The sequence below is a fragment of the Trifolium pratense genome, linkage group LG2 (genome assembly GCF_020283565.1).
Source record: "Trifolium pratense cultivar HEN17-A07 linkage group LG2, ARS_RC_1.1, whole genome shotgun sequence".
Lineage (NCBI taxonomy): Eukaryota > Viridiplantae > Streptophyta > Magnoliopsida > Fabales > Fabaceae > Trifolium > Trifolium pratense.
Genome location: NC_060060.1, coordinates 41,975,139 through 41,997,582, shown reverse-complemented (window position 1 = coordinate 41,997,582; position 22,444 = coordinate 41,975,139). Strand labels below are relative to the sequence as shown.

General features: G+C 35.0%; 2 protein-coding genes and 3 pseudogenes across 9 annotated transcripts; all 5 read right to left on the bottom strand.

Annotated features, from left to right (window-relative positions):
• Window positions 1–47: 47 nt before the first annotated feature.
• On the bottom strand, window positions 48–13,869 carry LOC123905972 (GDSL esterase/lipase At4g10955-like). Of its 4 annotated transcripts, XM_045955787.1 has the most exons (4): window positions 2,204–2,446; window positions 1,760–1,849; window positions 1,550–1,671; window positions 48–1,187 (listed from the first exon to the last, which is right to left on the bottom strand). In XM_045955787.1, exons 3-4 carry the CDS (start codon window positions 1,609–1,611, stop codon window positions 218–220), a joined length of 1,032 nt encoding a protein of 343 aa, XP_045811743.1. In that variant the 5' UTR covers window positions 1,612–1,671; window positions 1,760–1,849; window positions 2,204–2,446; the 3' UTR covers window positions 48–217. The 4 variants fall into 4 exon arrangements, with proteins under 4 accessions (XP_045811743.1, XP_045811740.1, XP_045811739.1 ...); XM_045955784.1 differs by lacking the exons at window positions 1,760–1,849; window positions 2,204–2,446 and adding an exon at window positions 13,656–13,869; XM_045955783.1 differs by lacking the exon at window positions 1,760–1,849 and having other exon boundaries at window positions 2,204–2,447.
• LOC123905973 lies at window positions 3,444–4,377 on the bottom strand (annotated as a pseudogene).
• Window positions 13,870–14,514: 645 nt separating the features above from the next.
• LOC123905974 (GDSL esterase/lipase At4g10955-like) lies at window positions 14,515–16,923 on the bottom strand. 5 transcript variants are annotated; one of them, XM_045955792.1, is made up of 4 exons: window positions 16,717–16,923; window positions 16,074–16,195; window positions 15,879–15,962; window positions 14,515–15,749 (listed from the first exon to the last, which is right to left on the bottom strand). In XM_045955792.1, the coding sequence occupies exon 4, from the start codon at window positions 15,429–15,431 to the stop codon at window positions 14,670–14,672; it is 762 nt and encodes a 253-aa protein (XP_045811748.1). In that variant the 5' UTR covers window positions 15,432–15,749; window positions 15,879–15,962; window positions 16,074–16,195; window positions 16,717–16,923; the 3' UTR covers window positions 14,515–14,669. The 5 variants fall into 5 exon arrangements, with proteins under 5 accessions (XP_045811748.1, XP_045811746.1, XP_045811744.1 ...); XM_045955790.1 differs by having other exon boundaries at window positions 14,515–15,962; XM_045955788.1 differs by lacking the exon at window positions 15,879–15,962.
• A 454-nt stretch (window positions 16,924–17,377) lies between these two features.
• Window positions 17,378–19,042, bottom strand: LOC123904721 (annotated as a pseudogene).
• Window positions 19,043–20,297: 1,255 nt separating this feature from the next.
• Window positions 20,298–22,444, bottom strand: LOC123909094 (annotated as a pseudogene).

Below are 22,444 nucleotides of genomic sequence, written 5' to 3'. Positions count from 1 at the left end.
TTTTTTAAGCTACCAACCTGTAAATTCAGTCCAGCATTAGATATCCATTTTACCATTCTTAAAACTTAAAAGTTACTTTTGTTTTGTAAATTAAAATCATTTTAAAAAGTTACAACAACTTTAATAGCATTTGCTGCTCAATTTCAAATGGAAAACCACAAACAACATAGCTAATATATAAATGCAACAATTGAGTATACAATAAGTAGAAGAACAACTAGTATTTGTGGAGTTTGGAATCCAAGTGTAAGTCTGGTTTCCACCACTGATGAATCCCATGAGCTTCTTTGAAACTCTTTGGAGGGGTCAAATTCACTGTCAAAATAGCTGAAGGAATGAGATGTAGGGGATCAGATTCTTTCCCAAAAGCACTCATCATTAGAGAACTAAGTGAGTTTTGTGTTGCTATCTTTTCAATGCTACCAGCACCAATCTCCTCCATTTTTCTTCTATGTTCGAAGTATCCAACATACTCCGAACATATATAGTCAGATGGATTTACAAATAGGCATGGAATCCAAGCAGACAAAGCAGCAAATGAATCATAGGACGAACTTTTCTTATCCGAATTCATAGCAATGGTGAGTCCGGCTGTTAGCACGCTGCCAGCGATTCGAAGCCTATGTTTTGTTTTCTTACTTTTTATTCTCTCAATTGGAGCAGATGCAAATGGAGGGTTGAAAAGAAAAGACTCGATGAATATGCCACTTTTTGCCATTGTTTTGCCGGCAAGCAATGCCATGCCTGATCCTAGAGAGTGACCGGCCAACCATATGTTCGAACCATTACCACCAACACTAGCCACCATGTTTCTGACAGTATTGATGGCTATTTCTGAGCGTGAAGTTCGATGAAGTCCATTTCTGAGAAATTTGAGATCCAACTCAATATCGCGCGAGACTGAGTCTGCTTTTGTTATAGTCCCTCGAAAGGCGATTACATAACGTGGACTTCTATGTAAGGTGTTGTTGCCTATTGACGGTGGAGGCTTGAACTCATAAATTGCACCAAATACGGAATTATCAACATCATCAACTAGCATATGAAGCAGCTGAAAATGGAAGAATGCCCACCAAGGAAATGCTATAGAATCGGGACCTTTTCGTTGTTCTTGCCGGTCTTTTTCTAGAACATAAACACCTTGGACCAAACTAGCAGCTACTGACTTTCGATGATATGCATGATCCCTGCATAAAATGGAAATTGAAATCTTATTTTGTGTTACAGAAATCTTAATAACCAAAAACCATAACTCAGATGCAACTTTTCTAGGTAAATCATCGATTCTGTCTGTGAACTTATACCGTATTTCTTACGTTATTTCTCAGGTAAGTCCAAAACATAGTCACTTCCCTCTGTTATTTCCTATTATCATATTCTTACAAAAATGTTTTGGTCTTAGGTGACTCATTCCACAAAATGTTAGGGTATGGTTTACTTGAGAAACAAAATAGGAAAGAGTGTGTAAGTTTCTTGATGTAAACAAGTTTATGATTATATATATGTAAGTTTGAATTTGTACATACAAAATAAAAATGATAGATCTTACCAATTAACAGAAGTTAGATGTAAGGGTCCAGAGAGGTGAAAATAGTCATTCTCAGAGGCCATTACACCTTACTTTCCCCCACACCTACCTTGAACCTTCCTTCTTAATTCTTCATACAGGCACTGCCATAGATGTTAATCACAAATTAATTTACCTTGTAATTACTCGTAATCACGGAATGCAATAGAGAAAGGCATCAATCAAATTTACTTGATAATAGAAACCATTTTTAAGGTACAAAGCAAAATGGATCGAGTGTCGGTCAATAGTATATTAAATGATGAGCCATTTCATTTTCATCTGGAAAAGAAAAACAAAAAGAAGTGGTTCTCATGATTTCAATCAATATCACCAATTAATACATACATGTCAAAACAACTGAAAAACCATTGCTCCCTTCATGAGCTAGAGAAATGAAGATTAAAAAAAATGTAAGCTCTGAAAATTTAATTTCATGTTGACTATAAGCAAGAAAATTCACAAACCAAAGTTAACTATGACTCCCTCAAACAAAGTATTCATTTAGGGAAAAAAGGTTGATAATTACTGCAACAAAAAACAGCATGTAGAGTTCAACATTGACTTTGTATAACAAAAGTGGGAGAAAAAGTATAAAGTAAAAAATGAGCTAGAAAAAATGAAGGGGATACTCACCTTACCTAATAGAAGTAGAAGAAATAAACTATAGAGAAAGGAGATCTCCAAAGAAGAGATTAAGAATGGAAATGGAAATACTAAGGTGAACAATTAAATGGAGAAGTTTGTTGTTGGTGAATAATATAAATATCAATTACTCTAGTAGTACAATATTCAGGTATTTGGCAACGGTTGCAGAAATGTCACTGTCTCATATTCAAAGGAGCGTTGCTTCCTTTCCTATGCCAACCATAAACCAATTAGTTTATTAGTTTGTTTGTTCTTGGTGCTTAATATAGACCACTAGTAATATAGAGAGACTTCTTTAATTTTTGTCGGAACAATCTAGTAACTAAACTTTTATCTTTAAGGTGAATAAGTGGATTTCGAACTCCAACTACTGGATATAAAATGCAATATATCTACCAAGTGCACTGAACTCACGAGGAAAATTTATATGGATCTTTTTTGGATTCATACTAATATTAGCTTCTTTGTGAAATTTTATAAGCAAAATTGACTTTTAAATATATAGATTAGATACATTAAATATATATGGTATAGTCTGTATAGATAAGATACATTAAATATACAATGAACCTAAAAAGTCAATTTTACTTATAAAATGTCCGGAGGGAGTACAAATTTTACTCAATAAAAATTGAATTACACATGAACAAAAGGTAGAAGGACAACAAATTGCGCCGCTAAACATTTTTTCTACTTTGACGTACCTTCTTTGATAAGCTACTTTCTTTGATCTTAGCATAATATTTTAAAATTTAATTACCATAATAAGCTACTTTCTTTGATCTTAGCATAATAAGCTACTTTCTTTGATCTTAGCATAATATTTTAAAATTTAACTAATGATAGCTAATTTCTTTGATGTATTTGAATGGAATGGCACAGTCTCAAAGTCAATGAAACGTGATTTTGCATATTAAATTACCATAATAAGCTACTTTTTTTGATCTTAGCATAATAAGCTACTTTCATTGATCACAATACATGGACAAAAACGTAGGATGGAGAATTTTCAAAGCTTACCCAAACACGGCAAGGACGAATTATAAGTCAACCAATATGAGAATTTACAACCAATTTAATAAAATCAATATACATGCAGGCAATTGAGTATGTATATCAAGGTTGTCAGAACCGGACCGGTCATCGAACCGGCGAGCTCATCGGTTCAAGGTTCAATTGGTCGGACCGGGTTCAATCGGGGTCGAACCGTTTTTATTTGTGGAGAAGAACTACTAGTATTTGTATTTGTGGAGCTTGGATTCCAAGTGTAAGTCTGGTTTCCACCACTGGTGAATCCCATGAGCTTCTAAACACTGGTGAATCCAATGAGCTTCCATGATACTCTGTGGTGGAGGGGTCAAATTCACTGTCAAAATAGCTGAAGGAATGAGATATACAGGTTCAGATTCCTTCCCAAAAGCACTTATTATTAGAGAACAAACTGAGTTTTGTGTAGCTATCTTTTCAATGCTACCAGCACCAATCTCCTCCATTTTGATACGATGTTCGAAGTAGCCTACATACTCCGAACATATATAGTCAGATGGATTTACAAATAGGCAAGGAATCCAAGCAGACAAAGCAGCAAATGAATCATAGGATGAGCTTTTCTTATCCGAATTCATAGCAATGGCAAGTCCTGCTGTTAGCACGCTGCCAGCGATTCGAAGACTATGTTTTGTTTTATTACTTTTTATTCTCTCCATTGGAGCAGATGTAAATGGTGGGTTGAAAAGAAAAGATTCAATGAATATGCCACTTTTTGCCATTATTTTGTCGGAATGCAAAGCGATGCATGATCCTAGAGAATGACCAGCCAACCATATGTTGGAACCATTACCACCAACACTAGCCACCATGTTTCTTACAGTTTCGGTAGCTATCTCCGAGCGTGAAGTTCGATGAAGTCCATGTCTGAGAATTTTTAGATCCAACTTCATATCGCGAAAAAATGACTCTGGTTTAATTGTAGTCCCTCGAAACGCAATTACATAATGCGGGCTTCTGTATAAGGCGTTGTTGCCTATTGATGGTGGAGGCTTGAACTCATAAATAGCACCAAATATGGAACTATCAACATCATCAACTAGTGTATCAAGCAGCTGAAAATGGAAGAATGTCCACCAAGGAAATGCTAGAGAATCGGGACCTTTTCGTTGTTTTTGGCGATCTCTTTCTAGAACGTAAACACCTTTGACCAAACTAGCAGCTACTGACTTTCGATGATATGCATCATCCCTACATAAAATAGAAATTGAAATCTTATTTTGTGTTAAAGAAATCCTAATAACCAAAAACCATAACTCAGATGCAATATTGAAGCTTTATGTCTAAGGAGAATGACATAAATGCATAAGAGGTTTTGCCAAATGAACTAGGCTTATTCACAAGTTGAAATTCTAGTCACTTAAGACCAAAAAAGAAAAGAAATTATAGTCACTAAATTCAGAGGAGGCTCGCATGCATGTGCAAGGTGTGCGACGGCATAGAGCCTCAAAATTTTGAGGGCCTCAACTCAAAATTTTGAGGTCCAATAGTAGTACTTATATATTATTTATACCTATAAAATATCAGATGTATATTAATAGATTAATTTTTAGGTCCTAAAATAATAGTTATATATTGTTAATGTTCATAAATATCATGAGTATCAATATATTAGTTATCTATACTCGTAAATATAGTTCTAGTCCATTTTAATCTTTGCATAAAATTTAATCTTAGATTATGATGTTCCTTTTTGACGTTATATTCAAAGATAATTATTTTGTATTTCTTGTTCCATTTAATTTAATGTAAGATTTAATATTGATAATTTATATGTTTACAAGAATGTTTTTTTTATATTATATGCAATTTAAATCGATAATTTTTTTAATTTTTTTTATTAACGGACCACTTTTATGTTTTGCACAGAGCCTCCTAAAACTCGGAGACGCCCCTGACTAAATTACTTGACAAAAATAAAAGTAGTATTCTACTACTGCGTATATTTTTATACCCTGTGGTTTGGATAAAGATGAAAGAATTATATGGATGAACAATAATGAAGTATTTAGAGGGTACACGGAGGCTAAAAGATCATGGTACTAAGAATTAGAGGCAGAAGAAGTTTGAGGTCAATTTTTATGATATGGACACTTGATGAAGATGTTGGTAATTTTAGTATCAACAATGTATTTTGGTAGTAATGTGATTTACTATAGACCAATGCAATTATGCGTTAAGTTTGAAACGAGTCAGGGTAGTGCGGAGTGCACGCTCGTCAAGCCAAACATGTAATTGAATACGAATAATTGAAACGGGGTTCCAAGGGGAGTAGCCCCTGGCGGGGTGCGGGGCAGCGCACTGCCGGGGTCCAAGGGACATGAATAGTCGTACCCTTTCCCAACAGACATGACTGTTTGAATAGTCGTACCCTTTCCAACAGACATGACCGTTTGAATAGTCGTACCCTTTCCCAACAGACATGACCGTTTTTTCCGAAAAGGTGTGCCTGTTCGTTTTCTGTTATTGGTCTCCTATATAAGGAGTCATTTGGCCTCGGTTTTAAGAACGAAAAATACTTCCTCTCTACATTCTGATCTGTTCTCTATTGTCAGAAACAGATTGCTCTTCGAGAATTATCCCCGCAAAGATTTCGTGAACCCAGACAAGAATAGGGTCGAAATACTTTGTTCGGAAAGTGAACGAACACGATTCTTCGAAGATATCCAGGATTATCATACCGTATTTCTAACAAACGAACAAAGTATTTTTTCTGATAATCATGGCTGGAGGAGGAAACACTGTCAAGGAGATGACTAAAAGTTTCGGAAAATTGGACAAGTTTCAAGGACAAGACTTCAGGCGTTGGCAGAAGAAGATGCATTTCATGTTGACAACGTTGAAGGTGGTGCACGTCCTGTCTACACCGATTCCAGAAATTGGGGAGGATGACACGGTTGAAAATCTGAGACGCCGATCAAAGTGGGAGAACGACGATTACATATGCAGAGGGCACATTCTTAACGGTATGTCTGATCCCTTATTTGATATTTACCAAAACGTGGAATCTGCAAAGGAATTGTGGGATTGTCTCGAAGCCAAGTACATGGCAGAGGACTCATCCAGTAAAAAGTTCCTGGTGACCGATTTCAACAATTACAAAATGGTTGAATCGAGGTCTGTCATGGAACAATTCAATGAACTCCTCCGAATCCTTGGACAATTCACACAACATGGATTGAAGATGGATGAAACAATATCTGTCTCAAGCATCATAGATAAGTTGCCTCCTTCATGGAAGGATTTCAAACACAATCTGAAACATGGAAAAGACGAGCTGTCTTTGATCCAACTTGGAAGTCACTTGCGCATAGAGGAATCTCTACGAGCGCATGAGGATAACAAAGGAAAAGGCAAAGAAATTGCTGGACCCTCGGTTAATATGATCGAAGAGGGTGGTAAGAACGATAACAACAAAAACAAAGGAAAGAAGCGTGCTTTCAATAACAAAAAGGGCAATTTCGGTGTTAACAAGAAACCGAAACTAGAATGCTGGAAGTGCAGCAAAACAGGTCACTTCAAGAAGGATTGCCGCTTCGGCAAAAAGCATGACAACGCGAACGCAAGTGGTTCAGGAAAGGGGTCTAAGGACAAATCCGAAAACCAAGGTCAGAAATCAATTTGTGATTTGAATAGTTTGATTAAACATTCGGTTTCACTAACTTCTGAGGCATTTTATGTGCAGGATGATGCTATCGCGTGGTGGATTGATTCTGGCGCCACAACACATGTTTGCAAGGATCGTTTCTGGTTCAAGACTTTTATTCCAGTGGAAGATGGTTCTGTTCTATACATGGGAGATGATCACTTCGCTCCCGTTGAAGGCAAAGGAAACGTGGTGCTAGATTTCAGTTCTGGAAAGACTATTACTTTGTTTAATGTATTGTATGTTCCTAAGTTACGTAAGAATTTAATTTCTGGTCCTGTATTGAATAAGCTTGGATACAAGCAAGTGTGTGAATCCGATAAATATGTTTTATCGAAGTCTGGTGTGTTTGTAGGATTTGGATATTATAATAATGGAATGTTTATGATGAATTTGAATGGAGTTCCTAAAGATTCTGGTTCGATATTTATGTCTTCTTCGAATGTTATCAATTTTTCGTTATGGCATGCTCGTTTAGGACATGTAAATTATAAAAGAATGCATGAAATGTCTAAAGACGATTTAATTCTTGTTTTTAATGAAAATAATGAAAAGTGTAAAACTTGCATGTTAACAAAGATCACTAGGCAACCTTTTAAAAATATAACAAGAAAATCTGTTATACTTGAATTGATACATAGTGATTTATGTGATTTGCATGCTACTCCATCACTAGGGCATAAAAAGTATCTTATCACTTTCATAGATGATGCATCTAGATTCTGCTATATTTATTTATTGCATGCTAAGGACGAAGCTTTAGATAAATTCAGAATTTATAAAACTGAAGTTGAACTGCAACAGAATGTGATGATTAAAACATTACGTACGGATAGAGGTGGTGAATATTATGATCCTGTATTTTTCCAATCCGTCGGAATCATTCATGAGACTACGACACCTTATACACCTCAACAAAATGGTGTGGCTGAAAGGAAAAATAGAGCTCTTAAAGAAATGGTGAATGCCATGTTATCTTACTCTGGTTTAAGTGAAGGGTTTTGGGGAGAAGCCATGTTAACGGCTTGTTATTTGTTAAATAGGGTTCCTAATAAAAGGAATAAGACTACCCCATATGAACTTTGGTATAAGAAACGACCCAACTTAAACTTTCTACGTGTTTGGGGTTGCAGGGCCGTGGTTAGACTCCCGGATCCTAAAAGGAAAACTTTGGGTGAAAAGGGTGTAGCTTGCATCTTTGTTGGATATGCTGAGCATTCCAAGGCTTATAGGTTTTATGTTATAGAACCTAATGACTCGATCTCTATTAACACAATTATAGAATCGAGAAATGCGATATTTGATGAGAATTGTTTCTCTTCTACACCTAGACCAAATGACCTTATACCAAAGTTGGATGAATCTCTAAAGGATGATCATTCAAATGAAGTAGCAAGTGAGACATTCAAACCTCGTAAAAGCAAAAGAGCTAGAAAAGCTAAATCTTATGGTTTTGATTTTCAACTATATTTAGTTGAGGGATCAAAGGACCAGATAGATACACAATACTATTATTGTTATAGTATAGAAGAGGATCCATGAACGTATGATGAAGTTGTGAAATCTCGAGATTCTGTGTTTTGGAAAGAAGCAATTGATAAAGAGATTGGTTCTATCATGGAAAATAATACTTGGGTATTATCTGATTTACCACCTGGTTGCAAACCATTGGGTTGCAAATGGATCTTCAAAAGGAAGATGAAAGTCGATGGTACAATTGACAAGTTTAAAGCTAGATTGGTTATCCAAGGCTTTAGACAAAAAGAAGGGATTGATTACTTCGATACCTATGCTCCAGTTGCTCGTATCACTACTATTAGATTGTTGATTGCCTTGGCGGCTATACATAATCTAGTAATTCATCAAATGGATGTCAAAACAGCATTTCTGAATGGTGATTTGGAAGAAGAAGTGTATATGAAGCAACCTGAAGGATTTGTAATGCCTGGTAATGAGCATAAAGTGTGTAAGCTAGTTAAGTCGTTGTATGGGCTGAAACAAGCTCCGAAGAAGTGGCATCAAAAGTTTGATGAGGTTGTTTTGTCTAATGGTTTCATTATAAACCAAGCTAACAAATGTGTATATAGCAAATTTGATACATCCGGTAAAGGAGTTTTCATTTGTCTATATGTTGATGACATGTTGATTTTTGACACCGACCAAAATCAAGTTGATAAAACAAAGAATTTCTTGTCATCAAAGTTCTCCATGAAAGATATGGGAGAAGCGGACGTTATTCTTGGTATTAAGATTAAACGGGAGAATAAGGGGATTGTAATTACACAATCTCATTACATTGAGAAAATACTTAAGAAGTTCAATTATGAAAATTGTTCTCCAATAAGTACTCCCATGGATCCGGGAGAAAAGCTTATGCCAAATACAGGTAAACCTGTGGATCAACTCGAATACTCAAGAGCTATAGGCTCCTTGATGTATGCTATGATTAGCACTAGACCAGATATTGCTTATGCGGTTGGAAAGTTGAGCAGATTTACTAGTAATCCTAGTAGACATCATTGGCATGCGATAACTAGGGTATTTAAGTACTTGAAGGGTACTATGAATTATGGATTGTCATATATGGGATTTCCTTCGGTATTAGAGGGTTATTCGGATGCTAGTTGGATAAATAATGTTGAAGATTCATCCTCTACAAGTGGATGGGTGTTCTTGCTTGGGGAGGTGCCATCTCATGGGCTTCCAAGAAGCAAACATGTATAACTAGTTCCACAATGGAATCTGAGTTTGTAGCATTAGCTGCTGCTGGTAAAGAAGCAGAATGGCTAAGGAACTTGGTATATGAGATTCCAATATGGCCTAAACCGATATCACCAATTTCTATCCGTTGTGATAGCAGTGCCACACTGGCTAAAGCATACAGTCAAATATACAATGGAAAGTCTAGACATTTGGGTATTAGACATAGTATGATTAGGGAATTAATCATGAATGGGGTGATATCTATCTATTTAGTTTGTTCGGTCGCAACAAAACTTAGCCGACCACTTGACGAAGGGGTTAGCTAGAGACTTAGTGAAAAAGTCGGTAATTGGGATGAGATTAAAGTCCATTTAAATCCATTAGCTATGATATACCCAATTCCCTTCTAATTCAACGTTAGAAGCAGAATTCAATGTGGAAAGATCATAATTAAAGATTGGAGAAATTGTGTTAATCTTCCCAATGTATGTGCTCAGACCTGCAAGTGATGGTTAGGTTAAAGTATATCTTTTTAATGGTTCTTTTGAAAAATTGCAAATGCAGGTGCAAGATTAAAAAGGATCACCTATGTAAGCATGAAGTTTTGCCGCTTCAAGAAGCTTGGACTTGGCTTCCTATATGCTTATTAATGGATAAGGACACATGGCTTGTAAAGTGTCAAGTATGAATAGTAGAGTATTGTAAGAAACATATGTGTACTATATCTTCAGATATTCAAATGGATTGACGGGTTCAATCATTGTGACACCCCGATTTTCGAGTATTTGGAATGTGTATTTGTACTAAGATGAAAATTCAATCGCAAGACATTTTCGTTTATGCATCTGTTTGATCGTTATATCTGTAAGTAAATCAAGGATTATACTAAAATGGGGGGAGTTTGTTGGTAATTTTAGTATCAACAATGTATTTTGGTAGTAATGTGATTTACTATAGGCCAATGCAATTATGCGTTAAGTTTGAAACGAGTCAGGGTAGTGCAGAGTGCACGCTCGTCAAGCCAAACATGTAATTGAATACGAATAATTGAAACGGGGATCCAAGGGGTGTAGCCCCTGGCGGGGTGCGGGGCAGCGCACTGCCGGGGTCCAAGGGACATGAATAGTCGTACTCTTTCCCAACAGACATGACTGTTTGAATAGTCGTACCCTTTCCAACAGACATGACCGTTTGAATAGTCGTACCCTTTCCCAACAGACATGACCGTTTTTTCCGAAAAGGTGTGCCTGTTCGTTTTCTGTTATTGGTCTCCTATATAAGGAGTCATTTGGCCTCGGTTTTAAGAACGAAAAATACTTCCTCTCTACATTCTGATCTGTTCTCTATTGTCAGAAACAGATTGTTCTTCGAGAATTATCCCCGCAAAGATTTCGTGAACCCAGACAAGAATAGGGTCGAAATACTTTGTTCGGAAAGTGAACGAACACGATTCTTCGAAGATATCCAGGATTATCATACCGTATTTCTAACAGAAGATGAGACAGATAGACATACACATTTTTTCCTAGACGCGTTTTCTCTTTGTTGAATTAGTCATTTTGAAGTGGAAGTGTGAACCTTGGATTATAAGACTCTTTCAACGTCAAATTGTTGCTTCTATTTTCTCTCGTCCTTTTACAGTATTTCAACCATACGGCCCCACTTTTTGTTTTCTTAATATCAAAATCACTAAGGATGGAATAACTCCAGAATATAGACCTCTCAGTTTTGATATTTCTCAATCTTAGTGTTGAAATTTGGGTAATTTAGGTGAAAGATAGGAGAAAATAATAAGGAACAATAAAATATTATTGTCAATAACCCTAATTACAATATTTACATTATTTACATTCTCAAATAGTATGATACTACCTTGGTATTTATAACCAAGTGAATAAATTTAAATCTAAACTAAATCCCTTTATTATAGGGCTAAAAATAAACAAACCAAATCGAGATATTTTCTCAACAAATAATATTATAATATTTTATATTCTAACACTCCCCCTCAAGCTAAAGCTTACTAAGCTGTTACAAAATTAACCCTAAAAATAAATTAAATCCATTGATAGCAAGCCATAAAGAGCAGCAATCAAAGAAGTAGTAAAGCAGCGACCGAAGAGATGAATCCATATCAAATTAAGTAAAAATGTCCGCAGATTAAAGTATCACAAACGGGGTATGCCCGCGGTATCACAAACGGGTATGCCCGCGGATTAAGGGAAAACAAACGGGGTATGCCCGCAGTATCACAAACGGGGTATGCCCGCGGATTAAGGGATCACAAACGGGGTATGCCCGCGGATTAAGGGATAACAAACGGGGTATGCCCGCAAATTAAGGGATCACAAACGGGGTATGCCCGCGGATTAAGGGATCACAAAACAGGTAATTAGGCCACCAAAACAAGATCAAGAGAGACTGATGATCAATCTTGGGAAAAAACGGTGGTTAAAGGTAAAGAATTCATGGAAAATTGGCATGTGACTGCATGTGTTAAGTAACATATCAATAAGGGTTAGAAAAGAAAGCAAAGGGGTAAACAAGAACCACAAAGGTGTGGAACAAAATAAAAATAAATTCTAATGACGGCTAGGGTTTATATGAAAAAAAGATAAAAAAGGTAAAGTGAAGAATAACCAAGAATTAATTATTCTCGGGAGAAATTGCAGCGGAATTATGTTTCAAGGTGGATACCATGGCTCTGATACCATGTTGAAATTTGGGTAATTTAGGTGAAAGATAGGAGAAAATACTAAGGAACAATAAAATATTATTGTCAATAACCCTAATTACAATATTTACATTATTTACATTAATCAAATAGTATGATACTACCTTGGTATTTATAACCAAGTGAATAAATTTAAATCTAAACTAAATCCCTTTATTATAGGGCTAAAAATAAACAAACCAAATCGAGATATTTTCTCAACAAATAATATTATAATATTTTATATTCTAACAGTTTCCATGCATATAACTACTATTACTATTACTTTTGTGGTTGTTTATAATCCTGAGTTTACATGGTTTAGACGGTTTAGGCGCCTTAAAGACGAATAGAAGAAGATTCAGTTGTATAGTTTATGAAGTCAAGTGTTTGTCCTTATTCAAATAGGAGTATAGTAACTTGAGCATGAAGTTGGTCTTACTTCACTAAAGGCCAAAATCTAGATATCATGTGTTCCCACCTTCATTTCCATTCATGTTCGTTTTTCACTTGGTTTATCATATCAGGCACTTCAAGTTGGTGTTATTATATTGTGAACATTGAACTATTGAAGAGTGTAAAAACAAGTTAGACAAATTTCAACTTGCTTTAGAAAATCAAATCACTGCCCCTTTTGCAGATAAAGTGGCTAGGAGAATTAAGGATGAGTCTAGTTTATGAATTTATGTTCCTTTTGTTTTCACACCTCATGATGTTACTTGTGTTGGTGTGTGGAGATAAGAGTAAGTACCAAGGAGATTGTCCACCTTCATTTCGTTGTGGATATCTTGGCAATATCAGCTTCCCTTTCACTACAACTGAACACCCGGACTGTGGCTTATTGCCAATACATAATTGTGATTTCAACTTGTGAATTTCAAATTTACTTGACAATAGAAACCATTTTTAAGGTACAAAGCAAAATGGATCGAGTGTCGGTCAATAGTATATTAAATGATGAGCCATTTCATTTTCATATGGAAAAGAAAAACAAAAAGAAGTGGTTCTCATGATTTCAATCAATATCACCAATTAATACATACATGTCAAAACAACTGAAAAACCATTGCTCCCTTCATGAGCTAGAGAAATGAAGATTAAAAAAAATGTAAGCTCTGAAAATTTAATTTCATGTTGACTATAAGCAAGAAAATTCACAAACCAAAGTTAACTATGACTCCCTCAAACAAAGTATTCATTTAGGGAAAAAAGGTTGATAATTACTGCAACAAAAAACAGCATGTAGAGTTCAACATTGACTTTGTATAACAAAAGTGGGAGAAAAAGTATAAAGTAAAAAATGAGCTAGAAAAAATGAAGGGGATCCTCACCTAGCAGAAGTAGAAGAAATAAACTATAGAGAAAGGAGATCTCCAAAGAAGAGATTAAGAATGGAAATGGAAATACTAAGGTGAACAATTAAATGGAGAAGTTTGTTGTTGGTGAATAATATAAATATCAATTACTCTAGTAGTACAATATTCAGGTATTTGGCAACGGTTGCAGAAATGTCACTGTCTCATATTCAAAGGAGCGTTGCTTCCTTTCCTATGCCAACTAAAAACCAATAAGTTTATTAGTTTGTTTGTTCTTCTTGGTGCTTAATATAGACCACTAGTAATATAGAGAGACTTCTTTAATTTTTGTCGGAACAATCTAGTAACTAAACTTTTATCTTGAAGGTGAATAAGTGGATTTCGAACTCCAACTACCGGATATAAAATGCAATATCTCTACCTAGTGCACTGAACTCACGAGGACAAAGGGACTTTTCTTTTCCACATGAAAAAAAATAAAGATGGTTGGGAGAGTGAGAGTTTTGCATCTGTTCAGTCATCATGTGGAGGCTAAAGCTGAATGCAGAGTCGCCATTGCTGTATCTGATGGAGTTGTTTTAGGTTTTCATTGTTAATTATTATTGTTTTCTTAATTATTAGTATTATCACCTAATTATAGTATGTCATTTTCTCAAATTATTATTGATGTCAACATGTAGTGTCTGTGTCGTCCGGTGTCCCTGTATGTGTTCATAGAAGTTAGTTCAATTAATAAGAGTTGACTTATATTTTGCAAGGGCGTAAATCTGTTGACACCTGTTATGATCTTAGTGAGTCCTGAGATCCAATTCACCACAAATTTGATTCTTTTGGAAACTACCAACCTGTAAATTCAATCCAGCATTACGCTATCAACTTAAAAGTTACTTTTGTTTTGTAAAATAAAATCATTTAAAAAAGTTACAACAACTTTAATAGCATTTGCTGCTCAATTTCAAATGGAAAAACACAAACAACATAGCTAAAATATACATGCAACAATTGAGTCTACAATAAGTAGAAGAACTACTAGTATTTATGGAGTTTGGAATCCAAGTTTAAGTCTGGTTTCCACCACTGATGAATACCATGAGCTTCTTTGAAACTCTTTGGACGGGTAAAATTCACTGTCAAAATAGCTGAAGGAATGAGATGTAGGGGATCAGATTCTTTCCCAAAAGCACTCATCATTAGAGAACTAATTGAGTTTTGTGTTGCTATCTTTTCAATGCTACCAGCACCAATCTCCTCCATTTTTCTTCTATGTTCGAAGTATCCGACATACTCCGAACATATATAGTCAGATGGATTTACAAATAGGCATGGAATCCAAGCAGACAAAGCAGCAAATGAATGATAGGACGAACTTTTCTTATCCGAATTCATAGCAATGGCGAGTCCTGCTGTTAGCACGCTGCCAGCAATTCGAAGCCTATGTTTTGTTTTCTTACTTTTAATTATTTCAATTGGAGCAGAGGCAAATGGAGGGTTGAAAAGAAAAGACTCGATGAATATGCCATTTTTAGCCATTGTTTTGCCGGCAAGCAATGCCATGCATGATCCTAGAGAATGACCAGCCAACCATATGTTGGAACCAAGGTGGGGTCTTTGCAAAAGTTTATGAGTAACGATGGTAATTGTGAGGATATTGGACCCGGAGCTTTTCCTGTCGAAGAGGTGCATAAGATCAGTGTGCTTGATATAAGAATGGCGAATGCAGATAGGCATGCAGGGAATATATTGTTTAGAAAAGAGCCAAATGGTGAAATTCTGCTCATTCCCATTGATCATGGCTACTGTCTTCCTGAGAAAGTAAGTCACAATTTCGCAATCTTGTTTCTTTTCATATGCTTTATCATGCTTTGTATGTTATGTTTGGTGTCTTTATCATTGTTGCTACTAGTATCTTACTATAGATTATGTATTATCTCAATTCAAAACAAAATTGAACATAATTGGTACGAATCTATGGTGCGGATCATTTTCGTTGTTTTCCAAGGAAATGCTATTGAATCGGGGCCTTTTCGTTGTTTTTGGCGGTCATTTTCTAGAACGTAAACACCTTTGACCAAACTAGCAGCTACCGACTTTCGATGATATGCATGTTCCCTGCATAAAATGGAAATTGAAATCTTATTTTGTGTTAGAGAAATCTTAATAACCAAAAAGCATAACTCATATGCAACTTTTCTAGGTAAAACATCGATTTTGTCTGTGAACTTGTACCGTATTTCTTACGTTATTTCTCAAGTAACTCCAAAACATAGTCACATCCCTTTGGTCTTAGGTGACTCATTCCACAAAATGTTAGGGTATGGTTTACTTGAGAAACAAAATAGGAAAGAGTGTGTAAGTTTCTTGATGTAAACAAGTTTCTGCTATACATATGTAAGTTTGAATCTGTACATACAAAATAAAAATGATAGATCTTACCAATTAACAGAAGTTAGATGCAAGGGTCCAGAGAGGTGAAAATAGTCATTCTCAGAGGCCATTACACCTTACTTTCCCCCACACCTACCTTGAACCTTCCTTCTTAATTCTTCATACAGGCACTGTCATAGATGTTAATCAGGAATTAATTTCCATCTATATCGTAAATAATTTACCTTGTAATTACTCGTAATCACAGAACGTAATAGAGAAAGCCATCAAGCAAATTTACTTGACAATAGAAACCATTTTTAAGGTACAAAGCAAAATGGATCGAGTATCGGTCAATAGTATATTAAATGATGAGCCATTTCATTTTCATATGGATAAGAAAATCAAAAAGAAGTGGTTCTCATGATTTCAATTAATATCATCAATTAAATGAATAATTTCCTGTTGACTACAAGCAAGAAAATTCAGAAACCAAAGTTAACTAACTTCCTCAAACAAAGTATTCATTTAAGAAAAAAGGGTTGATAGTTACTGCAACAAAAAAAGGAAGTAGAGTTCAACCTTGGAGATTGTACAATTCAATTAGCTGAAACATTATAAAGTAAACATTGACCTTGTATAACAAAAATGGGGGAAAAATAAAAAAGTATAAAGTAAAAAATGAGCTAGAAAAAATAAAGGGGATACTCACCTTACCTAATAGAAGTAGAAGAAATAAACTATAGAGAAAGAAGATCTCCAAAGAAGAGATTAAGAATGGAAATGGAAATATTAAGGTGAACAATTAAATGGAGAAGTTTGTTGTTGGTGAATAATATAAATATCAATTACTCTATGCCAATGTCTCATATTCAAAGGAGGGATGCTTCCTTTCCTATGCCAAACATAAACCAATTAGTTTGTTTGTTCTTGGCAATTAATATAGATCACTAGTAAAACTTTACTTTGACAACTTGTGCATAAAATGAAAATTGCTAATAACATTGACTTTGACAATGTCTTTTCAGTCCTCATTTTATCATGTAAAATTTATATGGATCTTTTTTGGATTCATTCTCAAATTGTTACAACCTAATATAAGCAAAATTTACTAGTGTTTCACAAAATTGACTTTTAAACCTCATTTTATCATGTAAAATTTATATGGATCTTTTTTGGATTCATACTAATATAAGCTTCTTTGTGAAATTTTATAAGCAAAATTGACTTTTAAATTCATTGTATATTCAATGTATTTGATATAGATTAGATACATTAAATATAGATGGTATAGTCTGTCTAGATAAGATACATTAAATATACAATGAACCTAAAAAATTAATTTTACTTATAAAATGTCACGGAGGGAGTACAAATTTTACTTAATAAAAATTGAATTACACATGAACAAAAGGTATACCGACAACAAATTGCGCCGCTACACATTTTTTCTACTTTGGAAGTAATTTCAAATGGAAAATCAGAAACTTAGCTCAATAAAATCAATATACATGCAAGCAATTGAGTATGTATATACAATAAGTAGAAGAACTACTAGTATTTGTATTTGTGGAGCTTGGATTCCAAGTGTAAGTCTGGTTTCCACCACTGGTGAATCCCATGAGCTTCTAAACACTGGTGAATCCAATGAGCTTCCATGATACTCTGTGATGGAGGGGTCAAATTCACTGTCAAAATAGCTGAAGGAATGAGATATACAGGTTCAGATTCCTTCCCAAAAGCACTTATTATTAGAGAACCAACTGAGTTTTGTGTAGCTATCTTTTCAATGCTACAAGCACCAATCTCCTCCATTGTTCTTCGATGTTCGAAGTATCCGACATACTCGGAACATATATAGTCAGATGGATTTACAAATAGGCAAGGAATCCAAGCAGACAAAGCAGCAAATGAATCATAGGATGAACTTTTCTTATCCGAATTCATAGCAATGGCGAGTCCTGCTGTTAGCACGCTGCCAGCGATTCGAAGACTATGTTTTGTTTTATTACTTTTTATTCTCTCAATTGGAGCAGATGCAAATGGTGGGTTGAAAAGAAAAGATTCAATGAATATGCCACTCTATGCCATTATTTTGCCGGCATGCAAAGCGATGCATGATCCTAGAGAATGACCAGCCAACCATATGTTGGAACCATTACCACCAACACTAGCCACCATGTTTCTTACAGTTTCGGTAGCTATCTTCGAGCGTGAAGTTCGATGAAGTCCATGTCTGAGAATCTTTAGATCCAACTTCATATCACGAAAAAATGACTCTGGTTTAATTGTAGTCCCTCGAAACGCAATTACATAATGTGGGCTTCTGTATAAGGCATTGTTGCCTATTGATGGTGGAGGCTTGAACTCATAAATAGCACCGAATATGGAATTATCAACATCATCAACTAGTGTATCAAGCAGCTGAAAATGGAAGAATGTCCACCAAGGAAATGCTAGAGAATCGGGACCTTTTCGTTGTTTTTGGCGATCTCTTTCTAGAACGTAAACACCTTTGACCAAACTAGCAGCTACTGACTTTCGATGATATGCATCATCCCTACATAAAATAGAAATTGAAATCTTATTTTGTGTTAAAGAAATCCTAATAACCAAAAACCATAACTCAGATGCAATATTGAAGCTTTATGTCTAAGGAGAATGACATAAATGCATAAGAGGTTTTGCCAAATGAACTAGGCTTACAAGGAGTTAAGTAACTCATTCTACAAAATGTTAGGCCTGGTTTACTTGATAAACAAAATAGGAAAGATAGTGTAAGTTTGCTGATGCAAACAAGTTTCTGATACTCAACGGATCGTGGAGGAGACTTTGATATCATCTTAAAATTGGAAGTTAGGCCTAACTCAACATCTACGTTATAAACATGTATTCAGGCCAACTTGCAACCAATGTGGGACTCTTAACAATGATCATATACTACAGGCATTTGTTTGAATCAGTGATAGATCTTACCAATTGACATAAGTTAGATGTGAGGGTCCAGAGAGGTAGAAATTGTCATTTTTAGAGGCCATTACACTTTGCTTCCCCACCTAGCTGCCTTCAACCTTCCTTCTTAGTGCTTCGCACAGGCACAGGAACTATACAAGCATGAGAAAAATTAGACAAACCAAATTAATAACTAACTAGTAACTCCCTCAAACAAAGTTTTCATTTTAAAAATAAAATAAAATGGAAGTCTTGGATATTGACACCTTAGTGAGATAATTCACCGATGAGATTATGAGTTCAATAAGCATGTGGAAGGAAACTTATAAATATGCATTAAAAATAAATATTTTGTTCATTTTAATTTTATCGATTTTGCATTATTTGGACAGCTTACGTTTCTTTATTCCTAATCCAATTGAGGTTCATAAAGATGAAAGAAAAAGAAGATTGATAGGTTGTACCAAATTAGCTTAATTTTTCGGGGTGGATGATGTAGGAGATTGTCTTTGGTGCAATGGTTCGCTTGAAACACCTATTCATCTCTTCCTTCATTGTGATGTTGCTCTCGTGGTGTTGTTATGCCACCGGCACCGACTCTATTTATTCTCTATGGTATGGCACACAACGTTGTGGGTTCTTTAGAACTCCCGGAATAACAAAGTTTTCAATAATAACACAGTCAAGGCTCGTTCCGAAATCGTGGATGAAATAAAAGTGTTGTCATGGAGGTTGAAAATTGCACCTTGCATTTTCTATGAATTATGGGATCCATGAGATTGTTTTGAACCTTGGCTGGCTCCTTTTGCTTGTTGTCGAAGCAACTCCAGCCTTGTGCGTGCACTGTATGTATGTTTCCATTTGGTTGTATTGGGTTAGGATTGAGCTGTTTTGTTGTAGAAGTTTCAAATTAGCTATGTGTTTGTTTGCTATTTTTAGCTTTTATTTTAATGCCTTTTGCTGTTAAAAAAAATTGGCTTAATTTCTTATAATTGTATGAAGATATTTTTAGCTTGAAAATATAAATTGGATGACGCCCAAATTTAAATTATAAGAATAATTTTTTTGTTGATTCGTGTACTAATAATATTGGACTAAATAGAAAAGTATCAAGCCCATTTTTCTTTATTTTTATGTTTTTTTTTTTTTGTGAATTGTTAGATTATCTTTTGTATTCTCACTGTCTCTCTAGATACTTCCAAATAGTATTCTCTAAGTTGTTGTGTGGATATTGGGAATTTATAAAGATATCATTTTTATTTTATGATAAAAAAACTATAATTTATACGCATAATTGTTGAATGTTCTTTGATTGATTAAGTGAGAGAGAGAGAATGATAAGCAATCAAAATTTTATTGATTCTACACTTTGATCACACACCATTACATGTATTTATACATCAAATAATTTTCAATAACTAATTAGGTGACGACTAACTATAACTAACATAACTACTTCCTAACTTCAAGCAATTATGTTTTACTAGATTTACAAACCACTAACTATTTACTTGTAACACAAGTAAACTAAACATACATCAACTAATTGAGAATACAACATTTAATACATAGTTCAATCAAATCAATATACATGCAGCAATTGAGTATATACAATAAGTAGTAGAACTACTAGTATTTGTGGAGTTTGGATTCCAAATGTAAGTCTGGTTTCCACCACTGGTGAATCCCATGAGCTTCTATGCAATCATGTTGAGGGGTCAAATTCACTGTCAATATAGCTGAAGGAATGAGATGCACAGGTTCACATTCCTTCCCAATAGCACTCATCATTAGAGAACCAAGTGAGTTTTGTGCTGCTATCTTTTCAATGCTACCAGCACCAATCTCCTCCATTTTTTTTCTATGTTCGAAGTATCCTACATACTCCGAACATATATAGTCAGATGGATTCACAAATAGGTATGGAATCCCAAGCAGACAAAGCAGCAAATGAATCATTGGACGAACTTTTCTTTTCCGAATTAATAGCAATGTCGAGTCCAGCTGTTAGCACGCTGTTAAAAAAACGAATCCCATGTTTCGCTTTCTCACTCTTAATCATCTGATTAATTGGAACAGATGCAAATGGAGGGTTGAAAAGAAAAGACTCAATGAATATGCCACTTTTAGCCATTGTTTTTCCGGCATTCAAAGCGATGCATGATCCTAGAGAATGACCAGCCAACCATATGTTGGAACCATTACCACCAACCCTATCCAGTACCGTCTTTCTTACAGCTTCGGTAGCTATCTTCGAGCGTGAAGTTTGATGAAGTCCATTTCTGAGAATTTTTAGATCCAACTTCAGATCGCGCAAAACTGACTCTGGTTTAATTGTAGTCCCTCGAAACGCAATTACATAACGCGGGCTTCTGTGTAAGGTGCTGTTGCACAGTGATAGTTGAGGCTTGAACTCATAAATTGCACCAAATATGGAACTATCAATATCATCAATTATTGTATCAAGCAGCTGAAAATGGAAGAATTCCCACCAAGGAAATGCTTGTGACTCGGGACCTTTTCGTTGTTTTTGTCGGTCTTTTTCTAGAGTGTAAACACCGTTGACCAAACTAGCAGCTACTGACTTTCGATGATATGCATGATTCCTGCATAAAATGGAAATTGAAATCTTATTTTTTGTTATAGAAATCCTAATAACCATAAAATGGGATTTAAACTATTCTTGGTTAAAGTAGAAGATTTGTTTAATAGATCTTACCAATCGACATAAGTTAGATGTGAGGGTCCAGAGACGTAAAACTTGTCTTTTTCAGAGATCATTACACTTTACTTCTGCCTCAAGTTCAATTCTCTCTGGTGCCAATTTGAGTGGGCTAATTTAACTTAAAAAAAAAATTACACCTTAGTTCTGCACCTGCCTTTAACCTTCCTTCTTACTGCTTCGCACAGGCACCAGATTTGATTTCAATCTTTATTGTAAATAATTTACTTTCCTATAATAGATTACATAAATTTAATTCACACATGAACAGAAGAAATGAAGATGAAATAAAGGTAACCTCTAAAAATTAGTTTTATGTTGTTGTGTCTCAATAACATATCAAATGATTTTTAATTTCTCTAAAAAAATTAATGGATGATCTATATGATATAAATTTTCAATTCAACGGTAGATTTTGCAAAATTCATATTCGTTATAATATTATTCATGACTTGTGTACCGTTGAAGACTTAACGAAGTCTTTCATGTTAGACAATGTGACCAGTTATTTTCTAGGTAATGAACATGCATATTATCAATGCATGATAATGGGAAATAAATTCTACTATTTCAAAACTAGGCTTATATATAGAAATCTCATGTAATTCTCAAACTATATTTTGAAGTTTAATCAATTTAATTTTTAGAGCTTTTTTATATTGTGAAGGGAATCCTGACCTAGTAAATGTAGAAGAAATAAAGTAGAGAGCTTGAGGAGAGATCTTCAAACAAGAGAATAAGAATGGAAAGGTGATCCCAGCTTAAT